At 35.1% G+C, this 23,838-nt stretch overlaps 2 protein-coding genes across 9 annotated transcripts; both read right to left on the bottom strand.

Annotated features, from left to right (window-relative positions):
* Window positions 1-448: 448 nt before the first annotated feature.
* LOC11425603 (nuclear pore complex protein NUP98B) lies at window positions 449-5,315 on the bottom strand. 2 transcript variants are annotated; one of them, XM_039827603.1, is made up of 5 exons: window positions 5,234-5,315; window positions 4,313-4,657; window positions 1,238-1,437; window positions 974-1,108; window positions 449-795 (listed from the first exon to the last, which is right to left on the bottom strand). In XM_039827603.1, exons 1-5 carry the CDS (start codon window positions 5,250-5,252, stop codon window positions 658-660), a joined length of 837 nt encoding a protein of 278 aa, XP_039683537.1. In that variant the 5' UTR covers window positions 5,253-5,315; the 3' UTR covers window positions 449-657. The 2 variants fall into 2 exon arrangements, with proteins under 2 accessions (XP_039683537.1, XP_024634339.1); XM_024778571.2 differs by lacking the exon at window positions 5,234-5,315 and adding an exon at window positions 1,865-2,125 and having other exon boundaries at window positions 2,217-4,456.
* A 9,075-nt stretch (window positions 5,316-14,390) lies between these two features.
* On the bottom strand, window positions 14,391-23,478 carry LOC11431193 (probable E3 ubiquitin-protein ligase HIP1). Of its 7 annotated transcripts, none has more exons than XM_039827598.1 (9): window positions 21,964-22,009; window positions 18,224-21,627; window positions 17,922-18,108; window positions 17,119-17,289; window positions 16,247-16,999; window positions 15,760-16,163; window positions 15,428-15,496; window positions 15,166-15,300; window positions 14,391-14,729 (listed from the first exon to the last, which is right to left on the bottom strand). In XM_039827598.1, exons 4-9 carry the CDS (start codon window positions 17,216-17,218, stop codon window positions 14,592-14,594), a joined length of 1,599 nt encoding a protein of 532 aa, XP_039683532.1. In that variant the 5' UTR covers window positions 17,219-17,289; window positions 17,922-18,108; window positions 18,224-21,627; window positions 21,964-22,009; the 3' UTR covers window positions 14,391-14,591. The 7 variants fall into 7 exon arrangements, with proteins under 7 accessions (XP_039683532.1, XP_039683529.1, XP_024634330.1 ...); XM_039827595.1 differs by lacking the exon at window positions 21,964-22,009 and having other exon boundaries at window positions 18,224-19,256; window positions 19,336-21,957; XM_024778562.2 differs by lacking the exons at window positions 17,922-18,108; window positions 18,224-21,627 and adding an exon at window positions 23,278-23,478 and having other exon boundaries at window positions 21,964-22,010.
* Between the last annotated feature and the right edge of the window lie 360 nt (window positions 23,479-23,838).

Genomic DNA, 23,838 nt, shown 5'->3' with positions numbered 1-23,838 from the left:
ATGACTGATGAGAATGGCAAAAGCATGGATAACACTTCGAATGTAGTTTACAAGGAGATTTTCCGCAATCTACCAACCTAATGTCTTCTTTTATTGTAATTTTATCATAAACTTTTTATTTTGTACCGCAAGCACTTTTTATTCTCAATACATTTGCATGTTTTGTTTTCAATTAATATCGTCCTCAACCCGTATTCTCTCATGGTCAGCTTTATGTCGCAATATCCAGAGTGACCTCCAGGAGTGTTTTGAATATTTTAATGACCGATGAGAATGGCAAAAGCATGGATAACACTTCGAATGTAGTTTACAAGGAGATTTTCCGCAATCTACCAACCTAATGTCTTCTTTTATTGTAATTTTATCGTAAACTTTTTATTTTGTACCGCAAGCACTTTTTATTCTCAATATATTTGCATTTTTTTTTTCCAATTAATATGACCTGGGCGACAACACGGGTGGATGGTCTAGTTTTGATAAATAAAGAAAACCCTAGTTCCACAACTCTAATACTGTTTCTTTTTAAAAGAAAATATAGATCAATAAAAATAAATGTATTAAGTCACACTATATACCAAATACACCCATTTTTGTTAACCTATATATACAATTCTCTAAACTAAAGTAGAATGAACAAATTACTTATCCATCATGTTATCACTCATCAGGCAAAGCAGAAACTTTGCATATGGGACACAAGTTCTTCATAGATAACCACTTTCTAATGCAGCTCACATGGTAGTCATGTCCACAAGTTTCCAATGTCCCAATACTGTCCATGTTCTTGTATTCTTCCTGTAATTTTCAGTTAAGATCAGTAAGCACCAGACTATTACCAATTTACTATCCAAAAGCACCTCAAGTTTTTCAATGGTTAGAAAACACTACAGAAAGTGAAAAAAATGTCAAAGTTGCATGCGACAAAGCAAAAAGACAAATTGCAAACATTTCAGATAATCTTGTATTCACATACCAGACAAATTGCACAAGTTCCTTCTTGACTTTGCTCAGCTGAACAGTACAGTGTTTTTGTCAAATACTTAGAAATCAAACTCTCAGATAATCCTGTATTCACATAGCCGATCCTCTCTCCAAGTGCAAGTAGTTCCTGGTCGATCAAAGCATCCAAATGACAGCAATATTTTTAATTATAAACTACAACAACAACCGAGTTTTATTCCACTAAGTGGGGTCGGCCAATATTATGAATTACAAACATGATACAAAAAATAGTTACCTCGTAGCTCATGCCGCTTATGTCCATCCGCATGTCCCTATGTTGATCATGTATACTCAAAGAACCATACAGTGAAGCATGACCAGCGTTACTTCCAAATGCTGGTCGTGATGGTTGGATGGCACTTCTACATGGACTTGTTTGAGTAGGAGTAGAGCCAAAACCTACAAAAGCAGGCTCCTGACCAAAGAGTGATGATCCTGGGAGGGAACAAACTTGGTTTAAGATAGAATTAGAAAACTACAAAATATAATAATACAATAAAAAAAAGGCAGAAACGTAAGCCAAAAGATGCTAATATTTACCATTATTAGCTATTAATAAAAGAAAGATGACATAAACTAGCTAATACGAATCTTAGTCTTTATGCTTTTTAAAAAAAAAAAAAACAAATCTTAGTCTTTATGTAATCTGTGGTTCAATGATATCAACATAGGGGGCGGACTGTGCAGGTATGGGAAGGGAGGAACGAATCCATAAACATGATATAGCAGAAATTGACGCACAAATTCACACAAACTTCATTAGAGAACAAAGCTCGGAGTCAGTGGTATTTTACTTCTCTAAAATATTGTGATTCTCACACATCACATGACAATATAAAAAGGATTTGATAGAAAAACCTACCGCGAGATGACGAAGATTTATTACCAAAAGCCGAAGTTGAAGACGAAGCGCCGAAATTAGTATTGGAAGAGAAGGGAGACGGTGTTTGAGCTGTGCCAAATACACCCGTGGCGGTACCCCTAGACATGGAATTACCCGTTTCCGATACAAATGGAGTTGGACTGCCAAATGATTTAGGAGCAAAAAAATTGTTACTTGAAGTGTTTTGCTGCCCAAACATTGACCGAGAGGAGCTAGACGGGCTCGACAACTGACCAAAATCTGTCCAAAAAAAATCCATATATTAATTAATAAATAGTTTATTGAAGTAATCAGTAAACAAAGCTCCTTCACTATTAAGACGATGAATTACCAAAGGCTGGAGTTGAAGACGAAGCGCCAAAATTAGTATCGGAAGAGACGGGACACAGTGTTTGACCAGCACCAAATACACCTTTCGAAGTAACCCCAGACATGGAATTACCTGTTTCCGATCCAAATAGAGTTGGACAACCAGATGGCTTAGGAGCAAAAAAATTGTTACTTGAATTGTTTTGCAGCCCAAACACTGAGTGAGAGGAGCTAGACGGGTTCAACGGCTTACCAAAAGCAGGAGTTGAAGAGGAAGTGCCAAAATTAGTATTGGAAGAGAAGGGAGACGGTGTTTGAGCTGCGCCAAATACACCTGTTGAGGTACCCCTAGACATGGAAGTGCATGTTTCCAATCCAAATAGGGTTGGACTACCGGATGGCTTAGGAGCAAAAAGATTGTTACCTGAATTGTTTTGCATCCCAAACACTGACTGAGAGGAGCTAGACGGGCTCGACGACTTACCAAAAGCTGGAGTTGAAGACGAAGTGCCAAAATTAGTATTGGAAGAGAAGGGAGACGGTGTTTGAGCTTCGCCAAATACACCTGTGGAAGTACCCCTAGACATGGAATTGCATGTTTCCAATCCAAATAGAGTTGGACTACCAGAAGGCTTAGGAGCAAAAGGATTGTTACTTGAATTGTTTTGCAGCCCAAACACTGACTGAGAGAAGCTAGACGGGCTCGATGACTTACCAAAAGCTGGAGTTGAAGACGAAGTGCCAAAATTAGTATTGGAAGAGAAGGGAGACGGTGTTTGAGCTTCGCCAAATACACCTGTGGAAGTACCCCTAGACATGGAATTGCATGTTTCCAATCCAAATAGAGTTGGACTACCAGATGGTTTAGGCGGCTGACCAAAAGCTGTCAAAAAAATTCCATATATTAATTAATAAAGTTTATTGAAGTAATCAGCAAACAAAGTTTCTTCACTATTATAATAACAACAAACAGTACTAAATAATAACAGACAACTATTGTCCAATAAATTATCTGTTCAAACATGAGAATCACATTTTATGATCAAGCTCACACATAATGCTAAATAATACTCCCTCCATTTTCATTGAGTGCCATTTACGCCAAAAAAATTGTTTCAAAATGAATGTCGTTTTCAGTTTTTAATGAACATGATATTTGTTTTCTTCCAATTATACACTCTAATTAAGTCTATCTATATGGTCCCTTAATATATGTGTATAAAACCCTAAACAAAATAGGTGGGCAGGTTAAACACAAAAAAAAAACAGGGGTGCTGCTTGCACAAATTGCGGGGAGCACTGGTAGCACCAAGATGTTGGAGTGCTCGTAGCACCAAAAGCAGGGGTGCCTGTTAAACCAAATATGTTGCTTCCAAATACTGGTTGTGATGGTTGTATGGCACATCCAAAAGGACTTATCTGAGTAGGCATCGAGCCAAAACCTCCAAAAGAAGGCTCCTGGCAAAAGGATGATGATCCTGGGAAGGAAGAGAGTCGGTTTTCAAATAGAATTAGAAAACGCAAAATATAATAATAACAATAAAAAAGGGAGAAAACTAAGCCAAAAGATGCTAATGATTACCATTATTAGATATTAACAAAAGAAAGATGACATAAACTAGCTAACACATATCTTAGTCGTTATGTAATCTTTAGGTCTTTAAAAAGGATTGTAGATATAGCTGAAAGAAATCACATTCCTTCATAGTGTTCTTGTTGTTCCCCATGATATCGATATACTTACATGTACGTGAAAACAATTTACAAGGTGGACTGTGGAGGTGGGGGAAAGGCGGAACAAATCGATAAACAGGATTTAGCACACATACACACACCCATTAATTCACATGAAAACTTCATTAAAGAAGAAATAAAATACAATAATAGTAAATTCAAAGTAACCAAAGCTAGACAATTTGTTTGCAAATCCTTCATAAAAACAAAATCTTCCTAAAAGCATTAGCTAAGTACTAAAAAATATGATAAACTATTGTGCTTCTCACAAATCACCTGGCACTACCAATAAACTGGTTTCAAAGGCTTCCATGAAGACAGTTTGCCAAGAGCAAGACAATTAATAAAATGGGAAAATATCAAAATTTCCAATAGAAAACCTACCACCTAATGATGATGATAAATTACCCAAAACCGGAGTTGAAGATGCCCTGAATGCAGGCGTTGAACTACCAAAAGCAGGAGTTGAAGATGCGCCAAATGCAGGCAATGAACTACCACCGAAAGCTGGTGAAGATGAAGTGCCAACAGTAGTATTGAAAGAGAAGAGAGACGGTGTTTGAGCTGTGCCAAATACACCTGTGGAAGTATCCCTGGAAATATCCGTTTTCGATCCAAATGGAGTTGGACTACCAAATGGCTTATGAGCAAAAAGATTGTTACTTGAATTGTTCTGCTGCTCAAACACTAACTGAGAGGAGCTAGGCGGGCTCGACGACTGGCTAAAAGCTGTCAAAAAATTCCATATATTAATTAATAAATAGTTTATTGAAGATAATCAGTGAACAAAGTTTCTTCCCTATACTTATGGTAACAACAACAAACAATGCTAAATAATAATAAACTACTATTGTCCACTAAATGATCAATTCAAACTTGAGAACCACCTTCTATAATCAAGTTGACACTAAAATCTAAATAATACTCTCTCCATTTAACAATGAGTTCCAATTTTGCGAAAAAAATTGTTTCGCAAACACATTGCTAGTGCCTCTTTCATTAGTAATTTTATTGACTAAATTGACTAAAAAAAAACACATTGGAGAACTAAACCGACTACTTAAAAACATATTCAAGAACCAAAACAATTGATTTAAGAGACATTTGTGGATGCGTTTGTAATTTCGATACATTCAGTAAGTTACACTTCCAAGATATGTACGTATAAATCCTAAACAACAACAGAAAGGAGGCCGTAACTTAGAACGCAAGAATGGAGAATGAATTAAACGAGTAAACAAAACTCAAAAGAGAGAGAGAAACGATAATAATATATTAATTAAGAAAGAAAGGGAAAATTCTTACGATATAGTTTAATCTGCATTGTAGTATTGGAGAGAAAGATTCAGCCACTGGCGTTCGTTTTCTCTTTTTGCTTTTAAAATCAAGCGATTAAAGTGTTCTTTGTTTATATATATATACTGCATTCTATAGCGTGAAATCTCCGTTGGAGCCCTTCTTTTTCCGCTTATTTTTTTAAGTCAGAATGATTTTATTTTATTTTTTGCTAATTCCGCTTATTTTTTACGTCACAATATTTATTCAAAACTCAAAATAAGTTGCAATTTTTTATAGGATTTAATTCATATATGCGTTAACCGTGAAAGACTAAAAAATCTATAGAATATATAATAGGTGAACCAAAAAACTAGTTTTGGAAATTGGATAGTTAAAATTTTAATTAAGATGAGATAGGTAGATCAAATATGCATTTTAACCTTTTATTTTGTTAACCTACATGATAAAAAAATCTTTTAAAATCGCTTAGAATCATGATCCAATACACCCCCTAAAACTGAAAGAAAAAAAAAAAAAACTCAAGATCAAGCTATGAGAACTTCTTTTATGAATTTTGCTCTTCCCCATGCACGTTGTGTCCTATGCGTGACTTAAGTAGCGCGGCATGAGTTAACTCACGCAGCGTTACTTAAACTTCCCAACTTCGAATTTTTCCCCGATATCCGATTTTCATCATTCTTGCGCCATTCAAAGCCAATTTCTTCCAAAATATCAAGTAAGTGATGATTACCCTACTTAATTCCATTTTATTTGTAGAAATTTTAGTTTTTTTTTGAAGAAATATAACATTTTTAGGTTTTTATAAATTTTGGTTGCATGTTAGTTTCGATGATTGTTAGTGATGAATTAACTTAGGAATTGTTGTTTAGAGTACAATGTGGTAGTTTAGGGTTTACAAATTGTTAGATGACCTGGTTGTTTGAAAATTGCACACTATGTGTTTGGTAAAATGTCTCAATGATAACTATTTTATTTTTTTGGATTGTGAATTATCAAATTAGTTAGAATATGGTTTGTTAATGTTGATTATAATATGTTTGACTGCAATGTGGTAGTTTACGGATTGAAATGACATTGTTGGAATTTTAGTGTTGTTGTTGAATTGTTGGAAATGACACAATGTCCATGTGAAAATGTATCATTGAATTTGTGTTTTGTTAAATGTTGTGCAGATATGCCTCGGAGGAATACGTCTCAGAGACCGCCTGAGCCGCCTCAGGATAGGAGTGACAGACTTAGGGCAGGGAGGCAAGGCCCTACTAGTAGTGCACGTAGGGAGATGCGAGCAGTATGTCCTCCTCCTTTAGCTGGTCGAGGGAGAGGTGGAGGCACGAGACTTGCTAGAGTTGATGCTGCACGGGGGTCAATGTCACAGACGGGTCCATCCCAAACGGTGAACCCGACACAATATCAGCAGGATTATCAGGTGTATGAGCAGGCGCAGGATCATGCGTATCATTTTCAGGAGTCTCAGCCTCAGCAGTATCAGTTTGATGCATATCAGCATCATCAGTATGAGGATCATCATGAGCAGTCTGGTATTGAGCAGGAGCAGTCTGGTATTGAGCAGGAGCAGCCTGATATTGAGGAACCTCAGCAGCAGGATTATATTGAGCAGCCTCAGCAGTATGATGGTGGGGCTCGTTTTCAGGGGGTATCGAGGGTGTGTACGAGGCCGGACCGGACGGCTATGCAGGGGGGCCTTCTGAGCTCACGCTTTTATCTCACTTTGGTGGACATGTGGCATGCCGGATATGGGTCGATGCTGATGTAAGTATAATTAAATGTTTAGTTTACTTCTTTTACTATTTATACAACTTATTCTAATTATTATTTTACTTATTTAATGTTAGAATTAAAATTTATGTCAACATATATTTAATGTTTGTTTTAATTATTATTTATTTAACGGTGTTGTTTGTTGTTTTTTGTTTTTATATTTCAGTTTTGAAGAAAACATAGGGTGAAACATAGGATCAGTATGACTTGTGTAGCTTTTTTTTATGACAATTTGTTGGATTTGGTTGTAAATCTATTACACTTGCGCTTTTTAGCGTTGTTTTTTATGACATTATTCGTTACTTTTTCCGTTGCTTTATTCTGTTATTTTTCGTTGATTGAATGAATGTTTGAATGAATGATGAAAAATATATGCTTGAATGAATGTATGAAAGAAGGATTGAAAAATTAGGGAAAATAGAGGTTTATGCCTCTTCTGGTTTTATGCACAGAGTGTGCGTGAGTTAACTCACGCAAGTGCTAATGGTTGCGTGAGTTGCGTGAGTTAACTCGCGCAGTGCTTTACACATGCGTTACTTAAGTAGCGCAACGTTAGTTAACTAACGCATTAATTTACACTTGCGTTAGTTTACTAATGCATGGGTATTTTAGGCAAGGCTGCAGGGCGCGAGCGAAAAGTGCAGGGGAAGAGCAAAATTCTTCTTTTATTCTACTCCCTCAATTTCAAAATGATTGTCAATTAAGGTTTTCCCCAGGGGTGGCCCTGAGTACGGGCCGAGGGGGCGGTAGTCCAGGGCACCATAATTTTAGGGACACGAAAAAAAAATATTTTTACTACCTATATATATGTAAGTATGTATGTATACTCCCATAAAAAAAAATGTAAAATGCTAGTTGCTGACAAAATTACAAGGGCACTACAAACTCAACTAATAAATGATATGACTAAATGAAATGGATTATAAAATAAAATCAGTCAACTACATGTACCAAAAAATATTAATTACATCAATAATTTTAGCAACTAAACCAATGAGTCATGAGTGAAAAGCAAGTGAATAATCAAATTGAGGCACTAAAATTAAAATAATGATATGGAATGTTATGAATAATAAAGAGTCGGGTTTTTTTGCTTTTGCATATTAAACGTCACAATATTTTACTAGTCTATGAGTCTCATTTCTTTTGAATTCTTATTCGCTACAACTAATTTCTCCATCTTGATTTGTAAACAAAAAACATCTCTTCATCTCAATTATGCAACTATTAACACAGGAATAATCAATTACCGAAAGCATAAGTGTCATATACCCATTGATCATAACTTCATAAAATAGGAGAAGGTGCTAATTGCAATTGCCAAACAATTCATTTACGTCAAACGAATTTTCACTTTTGAGGAATCAACATTGAATTATGAAATGTTGTAATAATATAAACATTGAATTATGATCGTTGTGTGTTGTTTTGATAAACATGTTGCATTTAGTTAATTAAACTTGTCAAGTGAAGCCTAGACTCCTGAACATGGATCCTAGCTTAGAGTTAATTGGTTCACATTTCAAAGATTCATACTTGTGTTCTTCTAGCACAATGTCAAATGAAATGTTTCATAATCTTTCCATTCATTTCTCTTAATCTTATCATTTTTTGTGGATATATTTTTTAGAGGCACCACTCACCTGATTCGTCCAAGGCATCCAAATTTAAAGGGTCGACCCTGGTTTTCACACATATAGTAGGAAATGTATTAATTAAAAGAAAGAGAGATGTTATTTTACCAAATTATCATAATCAACTATTGGTTTATTTTTCATTAAAGAAAAAAATAATACATTGAAAATAGTGTATATAGTATTAATTAAATGACTCGATTAAAAAGAAAAAGTTATTATTACATTGACATTTATTTTAAAACAATTTTTTTTCTAAAATGATACTCATTTTAAAACAAAGGAGTATAAAATCTTAAGGTGACAATTACAGCCCCGAAACCTCTTTATCGATGTAAATTGTTTGTTTGTTTGTTTGTTTTAGGGGTTTAGGTTTTTTCATGTTGTTTCTTTGATATGATAGTCTTTCTAACAATGTCTTTTACTTTTTTTTTCTGTTGTCGTTACAACAATTATGATTTGAACTTTCTATCAATTTGAGTCCTGAAAGGTCTCCAGTTTTTCTTTCATTTGTCCTGTCTGAATGGTAGGATACTAGTAGTGGAGATCCTGAAATCAGTTGGTTCTTCTTCACCCTTGGGAGAAGTTAAATCTTCTTTAAATTGTGATGCTGCATTAAGGACTGGCTTGAATTTAAATCGAAATGGGTCAAGGCAAACTCTTTCTGAGGAAAACATTAAAATATCATTATTAGACGAAACCAACAGTGAGGATTTTCCAAAATTTAATTACATTCCATGTAACACAATGTATCAAAGTGCAAATGTTAATATTTCACTTGCCCGGATTGCGGATGAGGATTGATGCTCCGATTGTTCAGGCGACTGTCTTTGCTTGTATGCTCTCAAGAAACTGGTGGAGAGTTTGTTTACACTTCACAAGTTTTGTTTGTTGAGAGAATTTCACCAAAAAAAAAAAAGTTTGTTGAGAGAAAAGTTTTTAACAGATTGCATGTCCCCAGCATCATCATTATGTATATTGTAAAGAGTGCCCAATTGAGAGGACTAAGAATGAGACCAAACCTGAACCATGCATGCAAGGGGCATCTGGTTAGGAAGTTTATAAAGGAGTGCTGGAGGAAATGTGGATGTGACATGCAGTGTGGAAATCGGGTAGTGCAACGAGGTTTAAGCCGTAAATTGCAGGTAAACTATTCTCTGAATAACTTGCACCTTATTTGAAGATTTTTTTTTTTTTTTTGAAACAGCAAATCTTATTTGATGAGAGTTTTATTTACTTTCGGTTGTTTTAAATTTTTGTTATGGTTGGTATATGAATTTAAGGCAAATGAGATTTGCAATATGTTTAGGGAAGGATTTATGTCTTTGATCAACTATTTCTTTAAAACTGTTCTCTGAATACTCTTGGAACTTATCTGTTGATTTTTCTTTTTTTACCTTAGTTAGTTTTATGTTGTTATGTTAGATGAAGTTATGGAAAATACAAATGCAATATGTTCAAGGAAGCATTTATGTCTTTGATCCTCTATTTACATTCCATACCTTTATAGTATAATGAAGATGTCCTAATCAAGTTAGAAATTCAGAATAACAGATTAAAATAGTTAAGTTTGTGGAATGATCTTGTTGTATCAATCTCCTATGTTTTTTTTTTTTGGATCACTAGTTTGTTCACCTTGCTGCAATTGCCACATTGTTTGTTAAATTCCGTAAAATGGTGATTCTTATTATTACAAGCCGTTATTGTTGCTAAACTTGTTGTGTTTGATCTATGATTGAGACCTTCTTATCTTTTATTCTTCAGGTGTTCTTGACTCAAGAAGGAAAGAGCTGGGGCGTTAGAACACTAGAATATTTCCCCAAGGGATCCTTTGTCAGTGAATATGCAGGGGAGATTTTAACCAATTAAGAATTATATGACAGGATTGTGTGTAGTACCGGCAGTGATAGACATACATATCCTGTAACACTTGATGCAGACTATTGTTGATTTCAGTTTGTTTTTATACCTTAGCACTTATGTTGTTAGTTGTCTATCTCAAGCTATAATTATAATTTCTTTGAGCTGATAGTTTGTTTGAAATTATGAAACATTTGAGATGAAATACAGTTGTGATTGTTGTTGAAATTTTTATTGATGTAAAATACTTGATTTCGAATACTTAAAGTGAAATTTTTATTGATGTAAGAGATTGAATGTAAGTTGCTCGATGTAACGAAAAGACAACGCAACCTATAAGTTGAGGGTTGATAGTAATTAAAGACGATTTTCGTGAACTACAACGAAGAGAGAATCCAACTTATGTGTTAAGTACTCATAGTGATTTGAAATAAAAATTGTTCACTGCAAGGAAGAGATAATGCAACTTATGAGTTAAGTACTCTGTATTTTTAAATAGAAAATGTTCGCTGCAACGATGAGAGGCATAGCCTATGAGTTAAATATTCAGTGTTGTGAATAGAAATTGTTAGCCGCAACGAAAAAAGAATGCAGTGTAAATATTCAGTGTTTTGAAATAGAAATTGTTAGCTCCAACGAAGAATATTGCAGTCTAAGTACTCATAGTGTTTTGAAATAGAAACTATTAGCTCCAACAATGATATAATGCAGTTTATGACTTAAGAACTAATAATATTTTGGAATAGAAAATGTTCGCCGCAAGAAGAATGCAACATAATAGTTAAATACTCATAGTATTTTCAAAAAATTACCATTTACCCAGAAAAACTACCGTTGAATCATTTCCTCAAATTATTATAACTGGTTTGGGCGAGTTTCCGATATTATCTGTTAGACTGTTACTATTCCAATTAACACCAATTTGCATGAAAGATGAGAGCTACATTACTGTTGAATCAAACATGATCAAGTATCATGTTTGATTAACTAAAAAATTTGTCAATTTACTAAAAAATGTTATACCCTTGGCAACCAAGCACAAAATTAAAGAGAAGCATGAGAACAAAAGGAGCAAACACCCTTATGTGACTTCTAAAGTAGGAAAGACAAAACTAAACAAAGAGTTTCAGTAAATTCTATGTAGCAGCTAAATAATAAACTAGGAAGACAAATTGTCATTGAAGTGGAAAACTAGCAGGAAGAAGCTTATTGTGGAGTCAGCTATGCTAAGAATCAAACCTGAAGGTTCTTTTTTTATACAAGGATGAATACCTTATCAGAAAAGCTATAAGGTAAAATTATTGGTAATATCACAGAAACTAACCCTGTTTAATCTTTTAAAGAGGTACATGAACGGATACCTTTCCCTTTAATGAACCATTTTTTGTTTGCTATTGTTTGATGCTAAAAGTAAGCTCCACCAAGGGCAGAGTCCTGACCCGTTTTTTTTTTCTTCTATTGATTTGGAGCACACTTTAAACCGAAGTATGAAATGAATTCCAGAAAATTGTTAAAATTCTCTTAACCGACTCCGACCATCAATAAAAAAATGGTTGGTTTATTGATTTGTTAAAGCAAATCTAGTGACTATTTCCACTGCCATATAGCAAATGCCATTCTTTTCCTAACTCCTCAAAAATTCATTGACAGAAAAATGATCAAATTACCCAACATCCTATTAAAAAAATTGACAAATTTGAAGTAGGCTTAAATATGCATTTCGTTCTGTAAATATAGGGCATTTGAAATTTCATCCCTGAACTTACTAATCCTTCCATTTTACCTCTGCAAATATTAAATCATTTGAATTTTCATCCTAATCTCGTTTGAATACTGACGTGGCATGTCATTAGTGGGTGAATCAACAAATATCAGGTAAATTGACCTTTTTGCCCTTATTGTTTCCAGACATGTGCAAAATTACCAACTGACCCCTATCTTCTTCCTTCATTCTCCTTCTCTTCTTCCTCTCCCCCTCCCTCTCCTTCCGCTTCACCACAACCACCACCACCACCCACCCACTCCCATTTCCACCTCACTGTTCGATTTTTTTCTTCTTCCCTTCTTCATCATTGCGCTCTGCTTCTTCCAAATTTCCTTCATTCTATATAACAACAAACCCAACATCCTTCATTCATTCTTTCAACCCAAATCTATTTCCATTATTCCTTCATTTTTGGTTTTTTTTTTTCATTCCATGGCTGCAAACGAAACTTTACATTTCCACTCACTAATTTATTTTCAAACAAAACATCATAGAACAACAACAACAATATTTTCAGAAAATTCCTTCATGTGGGAATCAATTCTATTGACGGTGGAACCGTAAACCTGTGCGGCGGTGCTCACGAAGGTCACAGCAGAAGTTGGTAATGGAAGCTACGAACAAGAGACAATTTCTTATGCTTAGGATTCAAAGCTGACTAGTGATTCTATCTGCATCGACGACGACAGCGATCTGAGTGTTAGTGATGGAAGAGATAGACGATGTTGGTTGTGTTGATTGAAGAGTTCGATGATGTTGGTGGTGGTGGTGGAATTATATCTGGTGTTGGTGTTGGTGAAGGAAAGAAGAACGGGTGAGAAGAAGAGAGAGGGAAGAAAGAAGAAGAAAGAAATCAAGGGCATTATGGTCGTTTTACTTATGTCTTGGATCATTAAGGGTAAAAGAGTCACTAATCACGTGCCACGTAAGCATTTAGATGTAATTAGGACCAAAAGTCAAATGATTAGTAATTGCAGGGAAGGTTTGGGAGGATTAGTAAGTATAGGGACGAAAATTCAAACGAGCCCTATTTGCAGGGACGAAACACATATTTAAGCCTTTGAAGTATAATGGTTTGTTTGATCTACAACAACAACCAAGTCTTATCCCACTAAGTGGGGTCGGCTACATGGATCAAATGACGTCATAGTGTTCTATCATAATGGTTTGTTTGATCTATTTTATAAATATGTTTTGTTATAATGATCAAAGAACAATTTTCTTACATGTCATGTAGATAACATTACTAAGATCAAGCCAACATGATTGATCTAATCTTATATAAAAAAATAACATGATTGAATGAGGAAAACCAAATGAATTTATATTATTTGGTACATATAGCAAATGAACCCTGAAGTTTACACCTAAAAATAGCAGAATTAAAAACAGTCAAATGAGTGATAAGCGATTCTTTATCAAGTTTACTAAGGTTCACGAATTTTATAGGAGGTTGGGACCATTCAAAGGCACGTGGAACTTGACAATTCAGTGTTTTGCTCGTATAGGGCCACTAACTAAAGCGGCTATCTTCACGGGGGCATGATTTGAGGCCATGATGCCTGTCTGGATTAGGAAAACAGAAATGATTCAGGATAGGAAAAAGTGAGTCAACGTGGGGCGCCACATACATGGGAAAAATCACACATTACCTGACAAATAGCCGAATGAAGCTAGATTTTGTGGGGCATGTGTTAACTCTTCTTGTGGTGGTGCCCTTGTGTTTGTGGTGATGTTTTGGTGGATGGAGAGTGGAAGAGGTGCTGTGGAAAGAGTTTGGAATGGATAATGTGTACAGGGCGCTCGGTTAGATCTTGATGGTGAATAACAAATGGTCCACCATGAACCACATATCTCACTTCACTACTGCCTGATTAGCTATATCCAATTTCTCTATCGAAATTTCATATCAGCAATGAAAATCATCCGAACTGCCTATTTTGCTTCCTGATTTTGTTGGTTTGGTCCTAAAAAGTTCTTGAGCAACTTCACATGCTTGTACTTGTACACTTCAAGACATGGGATAAATAATGAGGTTTTGAACAACATAGGAGAATTTAACATAGTGTTTGATTGGAGGGGGAAAAAATGTTTGATTCAACAGGTAGAGTTATAGGGAGTAAAATAATAAGAAAGCGCAATAATTTCAACCATTTCATGTGGTTGAGACTGAAGCCAAAACCATCGAATCTATTAACAGAGTTGAACTCCTGTTCCAACATATATTCAGAAAGAAGTTTGTTTCCATCGTTTTGAGGATTATCCAAACATATGTACAATTCAATAAACTAAAGTTGAATGAACAAATTATTTACCCATCATGTTATCACTCATCAGTCAAAGCAGAAGCTTTGCATATGGGACACATGTTCTTCATAGATAACCACTTTCTAATGCAGCTCACATGGTAGTTGTGTCCACAAGTTTTCATTGTCCCAACATCGTCCATGTTCTTGTATTCTACCTGTAATTTTCAGTGAAGATCAGTAAGCACCGGACTATTACCAATTTACCATCCAAAAGCACCCCAAGGTTTTCAAAGGTTAAAAAACAATACAGTTGGTAAAAGATGTCAAAGTTGCATATAATATAACAAAGCAACCTCAGATAGTAAGATGACGTATAAACAGAAATCAATTACCAAAAATACTGTTTGACTCTACACAACAGGAAAAGAAAAAAGAAATTTCGCATCAAGCTTTGTCCTACCCATTTCCACCAAAAAATGGAAGTACCAAACCAACTTTAACACACAAATCCTTGGACACTCAAGATTTATCTTATTTTAAACAAACAAAAAAACATTTTTATGTGGAATGATTGTTTAAATAGTTTATATTGAATGTTCAGTGACAAAATATGGATGTATTGTTTATTCTGCATGGCAAATGGAAGTATACCAGACAAATTGCACAAGTTCCTTCTTGACTTTGCTCAGCTGAACAATACAATGTTTTTGTCAAATACTTAGAAATCAAACCCTCAGATAATCCTGTGCCGACATTGCCGATCCTTTCTCCAAGTGCAAGTAGTTCCTGGTTGATTAAAGCATCCAAATCCAAATAATAAACAAATATTAGAAAGAAATATCATTAATTATAATTTATAACACATGAAACAAAACTCTTCAAAAAAAAAAACACATGAAACAAAAATAATTACCTCATAGCTCATGTTGTCTATGTCCATCCTCATGTCCCTATGCTGATCATGTATATTAGGAGAACCGTACTGTGAAGCACAATCAACAATCATGAAACCCGTAAGAACAATAAAACCAGATTTGATTTGTATACCACTAAAAAAGTCTGGCAGTAGTTATAAAGCCAGAAATCAACAATCTTGCTGATAATCATGAGCATCACAATTAATCCAGTTCATAAATTGGAACAAACATGCCTAAATTTTGCTAGCTAGCTGAACATTTCAATTTAATGGTATGGCTAAGACGGAAAACACAAGAATAGAACTTCAGAGAATTGAGATATAGATACCTCACGAAAAAATTGATCACTGCGACCAGCCTCGTCAGACAGTGAGCAATATCTATCACTATACATCCTTGTCCCATTCCTATCACTACTCTGCCAACCAACAGAGCTTAACGGCCATGGATCTACAGCAGAGCCACTTTCAGCCAGTATATGCAATCCATCTTCTGAAGGTGCCGCATGTCCCAGGCAAAAGCTTGAAGAAGCGCTAAAAGTTGTGATGGGTCTTTGAGAATAGTTACCATGAACTCCCCACGTAGTTTGAGTCGGATTATTCTGAAAAATTTGAGGAGCAGGGGGGTTTCTTCTTGTACCAAAATCATTATGGTCCACATCTACAGGAGCATTACTAGAATGCCTTCCAACAAGAAAATGACTTGTCTCGTGGCTAAAAAAACCACTTGAATCTGCATTTTAATTCAACAATCACATTAACATAAAGTAAAGGAGAATGTAAGAGTGTTTCTACTAATTTTAACTAAAAACAAACCTGATGGTAATACCCTTCCATGAGCAGGATTTATACTCGTTTGGCACCAATCCCTTTTCCAATTGCTAGAAGTTTGACTTGAAAGATCAACTGGTCCAGAATGGTTAATTGGCATGCCAGTAGGGTATGAGTTGTGAGGATAATTACTCCACAATTGGGTTCTTTGCGGGTTTGATTCCAAATCAAATCCAAAACGACGCCTCACATTCCTTGAAGAACCCTCACCCCTTATTGGAAGGCCACTACCTCCAAATGAAGGGGTCATAGAAACATGATCCCAAGGCATATATTGAGAATCCATGTATGGCTTCTCTGGACGTGATTCTGAAGATGAAGGAAGATCAGATGCACTTCCTGCATTGACATGTCTGCTTGTACTGCCACTCTCATAGATTGAAGGAACTCCAGGGCCCTTCCTCTTGTGAGACCCCCATCCACTTGTTAGTGTACGATGAGTAAAACCACCATCTACATCAGGAAATGATTGTCTCTGATAATTAGAATTAGAAGGTTGGGGTACATAATTTCCAGACACTTCGAAGGAAGTTCCAGCACTTGATGAATGCAGAAAATGATTGTGAGAAGTTCCTGATGCATATGATTGATGACGGAGTGCTTCAGTGTTTAAACTTGATGATGCATATCCATTTGACCTTGCTGCAGAGTTCCAATGAGATGGAAAAGAAATGCTATCTGTGGACATATTTTCCAAAGGGTAACAAAAAGAACCACTATCTGAAGTGCCACTCCTACCTGCAATAGATAACTAATCAAATCAATATGGCATTGATGAGAGAAAAATAAAATATTTACCATTGAAATGTAGGAAATGAACCAAAAACACAAGAGAAATTTGGCTACAGTAACAATACCAAGGTGCATATAATGTTGTTGAGTTTGCATATGATTCCAGTTCTGGTCAGGATCACTCTCAAACATTGGAGATGCACTATAAAAATGTCTATGCCCCATATCCTACTGGTTGCGATCTCAGGATTCAAAATAGACAGTGTGTGAAGTTAGACTAGCAAATTACTTACAACCTGCAAGGCAAAAGAGCATCTGAAATCAAACTGCATTAACATTTGTAAGAGACCAGAAGTTACCCATAAATTCAGCAAGAAAATTAGCACAACAGTGAAATAAATACTAAGTTTTTGTATTGTATATAATTTATTCTAATTCTGATCCATTGAATTGAAACTGCAGTGCCCCCCCCCCCCCCCCCCCCCCCATTGTCATGTCAAAATATACTGTAAACACTGCAAGTTGTGTCGTCAAAATACTTTGCTGGATGCCAAAGTCAATTTAAACACTTCAAGTGAGAATGAACCTCACTTACTAGTCATTTGGAGATACTTGAGAATGAACCTCACTTACTAGTCGTTTGAAGATATTTACAATGAGGGAAAAAGGGGAGAAAACAACAGATGTGTTTATGCAAGCAGAAGCAAAATGAACTATAACTAGAACTAGAACCAAAACTTGGAAGTCACAACTCAAATAATTAAACCTTTATAAAAATTTATTATGATTATTATCATAATCAGCAATCGAAAGTAATGAGTTTGAATCCTGGAGATAATTCAGATGGTCTTGTAAGGCAGCATTTTTGGTATAAACAGTTTTACTAGCAATAGAGCAAAAGTACTCCTACAGTTACACCTAGCCTGACCTTCCTCCTCCACTTGGAGCATATACAACCACCACTAGAACTTCCACATGTCTACATGAATAGATAAAGTCCTTAGATTACCGATATATTATTCATCAGTTTTCATCATTAGCCATTCAATCCTTTATAGGGAAAAAGGTTTAAGACCTACAGAAGAAGACCACCTAGCTTGAGATTTCATGTCCTGCTGCAAAGAATACCAAAGAAAAGATCGAAAGGGTAAATAATAGGTAACTATGTGATATATGATCGCAATGTATATCATGATGATGTGTATAATTAGACAATAGACCAATACTTACAGGATAAACTATATTATCTTTGTTACTGTTCCAAGTACCACCAAATTGCATGAAAGGTGAAGGTTACATATCAGGTGAATCAGAATAAAGCTAAGGAATTCACAATAAATCGACAGAAACTAGCCTGTAAAACACTAAAGAGATGCCACTCGTAATCTTCTAAACCCACCAAGTCTAATCACTTGAAGCCAAACTCATAGAATGTGACTCTCCACTCACAAAGGAAGATCACAGTTCAGTATACAACAACAACCAAGCCTTGGAAGATCACTAAGTGGGGTCGGCTACATGAATCAAACGACGCCATAGTGGTCTATCAAAAACCATGTCTTTCTCCAACTCATTAATCTCTAGATCCTTCTTAATAGTTTCTGTTATAGTTTTTTTAGGTCTTCCCCTACTTCTAGGGATTTGACTCCCCTCCATTTGATCTACTGTCCTTACTACAGAATCCACAAGTCTTCTCCCGACATGCCGAAACCACCTAAGTCTAGTTTCGCATCACATAAAACACCTGAGGCACTCCTCAATTTCAACCACCCAGCTCGGATTCGATGGTTTACACCTCCTTCTATTTCTCCATTGTTTTGTAACATAGACCCAAGATATTTAAACTGTGTAACTTGTGGTATGCTATGATCTCCAACTTTCACCTCTAGGCTAGAAACGCTTCGCCTCTTGCTAAAACTATATCCCATATACTTTGTCTTGCTTCTACTCAGGCAAAAGTCATATGTTTCTAAGACTTGTCTCCAAGTCTCCAACCTCCCATTTAATTCTTCCCTCATCTCTACAAGTAGAATGATATCATCTGCAAACAGCATGCATCTTGGTGCTCAATCTTGGATGTGTTCCGTAAGTACATCCAAAACTCAGGCGGAAAGGTAAGGGCTTAGTGTTGAAGATCACAATTCAGTATGAGGTAAGAAAATGAAGATGGGGAAAAAAAGGAAGTGGTAAACCCATGCAAAGGAGAACAGTTGATAAGGTGGATACTTAAATTAGATGGATGATGTTTCCTTACTCTAGCTCACTGTATGTAGGAGACAGAGCTTAGATACCACATAAAAAGAGGAACGGTTAGAAATAGGATGACTCAACAACAGACTCACCTGGCCAGGTTTACAAAGAATCACTCAGCAGGTATTATCATTTGCTATTCTATTCCTGCACTTGAAAAAGATAATCAACTATGCCCACAATCAGGCACAAAAAGGGCAAACTCCCTTATGCACCTTGTAATTAGTTAAGAGAAAATTCAACAAAAAATTTAAGTAAATCCAATGCACCCAGAATAATTAAACTACAAAGACAATTTGTTATTGAAGCGGAGAATGACCGGGGAAAAGCATATTGTGAAGTCAGCTATGCTTACAAAACAAACCTGACAGTTCTTTTTTATACTAAGGATGAAAACCTTATCAGAAAAGCTATCAGGTAAACTTGTTGGTAAAACCACAAAAACTAACCATGTTAATCTTTTAAAAAAGCACATGAAAGTCCAAAAAAATTCTACTAAAAATAGAAAGCAATATTACCACAATAGAGAATACTTTACCATAATATACCATTTTTTCTTCTATTGTTTGATGCTAAAATTAAGCTCCATCAAGGGCAGGGTCCAGACCCATTATGGATCCATTTTATGCAGTCTTACCTTGCATTAGCAAGAGACTGACTCCACGGCTGAAATCTGTAATCTCTGTTTGTATGGCAGCAACTCTAACTATTGCGCCAAGGCTCTACTTTATTGTACCATAGTATAAGTCAAACTGATTTGTTCAAGAAAGGTTTGCTTAGCCTCAATCAGTTAATTCCAACTTGTCACATCATTGATGGCAAATAGTTATCACTCTGTCTACATAGGTATCTTACAAAATAATGAATTATGATTGAAGACTAAGACAAATAATTAGCTATAGATAGTCATAATACACACACACACACACACACACACACACTTCTGAAATAGAAAGTTTGCGATTAAATTATAATATGCAAGTACTTTCTTTATACTAGCACATTTCTGAATCTGTCTATTTTAGACTGTAATCATGTGGTATGTTGATTTTACATTGGACAAAAAGTTCAATATATTTTAAAAAGTTTAAAATTAAGAATATGATGAAAAAATTCAAACTGAATAGCATGACCAATTCCACATAAAAAATAAAAAATAAAAACTGCATTTTACTGGAATATTAACAATCAAAGCATGTTCAATATCCAATTGTACATGAAAAGAAATTATTGAGGTTTGCCTTAAAAAGATCCATTTCGACACAACAATAAAAAAAATTAGGATGAATATGCTCAAACAAAGAAGAAATTTTCCACCAATAAAAAGAAAATTTTCCACCCCAATAACTGGGTAAAGCAAAGGGCAGAAAGTTCAGCTTTCTGGCTATGCTATTAACAACTTGACACTAGTTTCCATTCATTTCTCGACATTTAGGAATATAAGTGGAACCAACACCTGGTTATTGAATGGCTTCACTGTCAACAAATCCACAGGATCAAAATCAAAATAAAACATCATCAAACACGCACCAATCCAAGTAATGAGAGCATTGTAGAATCCAAAAATAAAACATGCTCTGGTGATGGTGCTTGTAGGGATGGCTGTCAGTGGGATCTAAGGCAAATGGAGGGATAATAAAGATTGAATAATCTTGTATTATTCTACTGTCCAAATTCAAAACGACTGAACACCTAAAAACTGACAACACTTGAGGAAGAAGAAAACTGAAAGGGGGTCAACCAGAAAGCTCTAGTACCAGCCTGAAATTTTCTGAATTATATTGAAAATATACAATGATATTGTACAGATTACTTTTTTTTTGGGTAAAGATGAGATTGTATGTATTTATATATGGAAGAGATAATATCTGAAAAAATGAAATTAGAAAACAACAAGAATATCTAAGGATGCTATATCAAGTAATAAAACCAGAGAGATAAGACAGAAAAAGAATAATAATATTATAATTACAAATCAATGTCATAGGGAAATTACTATCAAGGTTTACAATCATCTACAACTCTGCATCTCAGAGCCTCTTTTAGGAGGACCTTAACAAAAAAAAAATTTATTCACCCTTCCCTATATTGCTAGTAACACACCCTTCTCTAGATTGCTAGTAACAATAACACAGACATCTTTCTTCACTAAAGATTGGAATGTGAGATCTATTGCCGCTAAATCCTCAACATAATTTATAGGCCATTTCACTAAGCATACCATATGAATTTGATATGATGGCCATATTCTAGTTGAAAAAACCCTACATAAATCTTTATCCCAATTAAAGGAGGATCTTTGGTACCAATACACTTTCTCCTTCCTATATAGAATTTGGTTTATAACAATCCACAACGGCAGCACATCATTAGGCTAATAAATCCTGACAAAACAGAACATGTCAAAGTAATCAGTTCTGCGATCACCCCATAAATTAAGATTTAATAGTTTCTGCTGCAACATCATCTGTAACTCAGTTAATATAATAAAGAGGCCAAATGAAGAAATTTGGTCACTTCCATAACCTATACAGTGCTGATTCCAGGTAAAAACAGGTTGTTACTGGCATAATATAAATAACAATACTGCTGTTTTATCATTCTAATATGAACCCAAAGGTATGAGGCGTCGTATAACTAAAACTTTGACCCAAGTATAAATTGTAAAAGGAAAGGAAGCTAGACAATGAAGAAGAATTTCCAATGCAAACATATCTCACCGGTACATGCGGATGTAAGCATATATTCACCAATAGCAAAAAGAAACCTGCATGATAAAAAACGTCTAAACCTAAATATACCAAACCAGAGAAACAATACATGCCAGAGAAACCAATATACCAAACCGTAATGCATGTGATATGTAATTACTATTGTTTGAGAGCAAAATATCGAAATAAACAGCATGTATAGATAGACAAGAGAAATGAGATAAAGCTGAACAACAGAATAGTAAAATATTTTCGCTTCTTTTCACGAGGTCTGAACTCTGGACAGAGAATCAAACTCGTTGTTAGTATATGAACTACATACTCAACAAACTGTACATTTTATAATATTAATAACTAACAAGAATCCATTCCAACACAGAAAAGGGCTTAAAGAGCATGACAATGATAAACAAAACTAAATCTAAGACCTTACGAGGGACATCAAACATGGAATCCATAAAAAAAAAAAGGAACTCTTTCAAATAACAGCCAGATTATAAATTTATAATATAAGAGCGATTTGGTTATAGAGGTACACCGAAGGGTACACAGTTACAACTTGCACACATTATCTATAAGCATTGACACCAAACACAATACTAACACCGACATCAGTAATAATTTGAAAAAATGAAATGATAGAATGTAATCACATGTGTCCATGCCTCACCACCAGACACAAATCCAATCAGAGGTGTCGGTAATCATACCAGATTTGACCAATTTATATATAAACTTTATTTCCCATGTTTCAATAGTTACTTTTATTCCTTAAAATAAAATAGTACGTGTGATTTTGTTAAGATTAACCATGTATTTCCACCATTTCTACTAGACATTTGATATATGTGTAGCACCGACATTTCTGACGGAACTTGGAAGGTGTACCGGTGTCAGACACGTTATTTCATTTTTTTTTTTTTTCTTTTCAAATTCTTACGGTTGTATCAGTGCCGTCGTGTTGATGTCTATTTCACTGCTTCATGTTATGAGATTGTAAATTATGTTCAGAAAGAACAAAAATGAACTATAATCTAAAATCAAATTCATAAACCGCATAACTTCACATAGGAAATCCAAAATTGAAAAACGAAACAAATATTAGTGAAATCATTGCTAGCAAGGAAAAAGTATGATCAAAACTGCAAAAAATGAAAAGGAAAACAAAACAGACACGCATTGGAGAGGATGATGATGCATACATCATGAATAATCAACGGTAGGATTAGAAAAATGAACGAAAATGAGCTAGTAAAAGTTCGATCATCCATTAGAATCAAAGGTATTTGGAAAAATGAGATGGAATCGGGTAGAAAAACGTGCCTTGGGAATCGGTTAAGGTCCGGTGCCGGTGAAGCGACGATCGCTCATACGCCGCCGGAAACAGTCGCAGCGAGATTGTAGTTGCAGGTGGAGGAGGAGAAGAAGAAGAATGAAGGTGTGGAATTTTGTAACAGAAATAAATAAGAAAACAATGGGAGAAGCACGCGCATTCATGCATTTACTGTGCAAGGGAAGCACGCGCATTCATGCATTTACTGTGCAAGGGAAGCACGCAATCACGCGACAATCGTTTAATCCAAATCAGATGGTCCAACAAACTCAACTTCCAATTTCAATATTTTTCATTTTAATAAAACATGAATTAAATACGAATTTTTTACCGCAAAAAATATAAAAATTCATATTTAATTCATGTTTTTGTTAAAAATTCTTTTTTCTTTTTTTAGAGATTCTTATAATATTATACATTTTTCTGCAAAATTTATTCAAAAATATGAATTCTACGTTGAGTTTACTTTAAATGAGGGACCAAAAGTGAATATAAATTTTTTTTGGAACACTAAAACTTGAAGAAATTTTTTTAAAAGACTAAAACGAAAA

This window comes from Medicago truncatula, chromosome 1 (assembly GCF_003473485.1).
Source record: "Medicago truncatula cultivar Jemalong A17 chromosome 1, MtrunA17r5.0-ANR, whole genome shotgun sequence".
Classification (NCBI taxonomy): Eukaryota; Viridiplantae; Streptophyta; class Magnoliopsida; order Fabales; family Fabaceae; genus Medicago; species Medicago truncatula.
Note: the sequence above shows the minus strand (reverse complement) of the source record. Positions and strands in the feature narration are given on the sequence as shown.

Excerpts from the sequence above, each read along its gene's own strand:
- LOC11431193 (XM_024778562.2), bottom strand. The coding sequence starts at position 17,218 with ATGGGGCATAGACATTTTTATAGTGCATCTCCAATGTTTGAGAGTGAT. Across the intron at positions 17,000-17,118 it reads ACAACATTATATGCACCTTG|GTAGGAGTGGCACTTCAGAT; the intron begins GTATTGTTACTG and ends TATCTATTGCAG. Across the intron at positions 15,301-15,427 it reads TAGACAACATGAGCTATGAG|GAACTACTTGCACTTGGAGA; the intron begins GTAATTATTTTT and ends TTAATCAACCAG.
- LOC11425603 (XM_024778571.2), bottom strand. The coding sequence starts at position 3,012 with ATGTCTAGGGGTACTTCCACAGGTGTATTTGGCGAAGCTCAAACACCG. Across the intron at positions 2,126-2,216 it reads GTCTTCAACTCCAGCCTTTG|ATTTTGGTCAGTTGTCGAGC; the intron begins GTAATTCATCGT and ends TTTTTTGGACAG. Across the intron at positions 1,438-1,864 it reads TAAATCTTCGTCATCTCGCG|GATCATCACTCTTTGGTCAG; the intron begins GTAGGTTTTTCT and ends GTTCCCTCCCAG.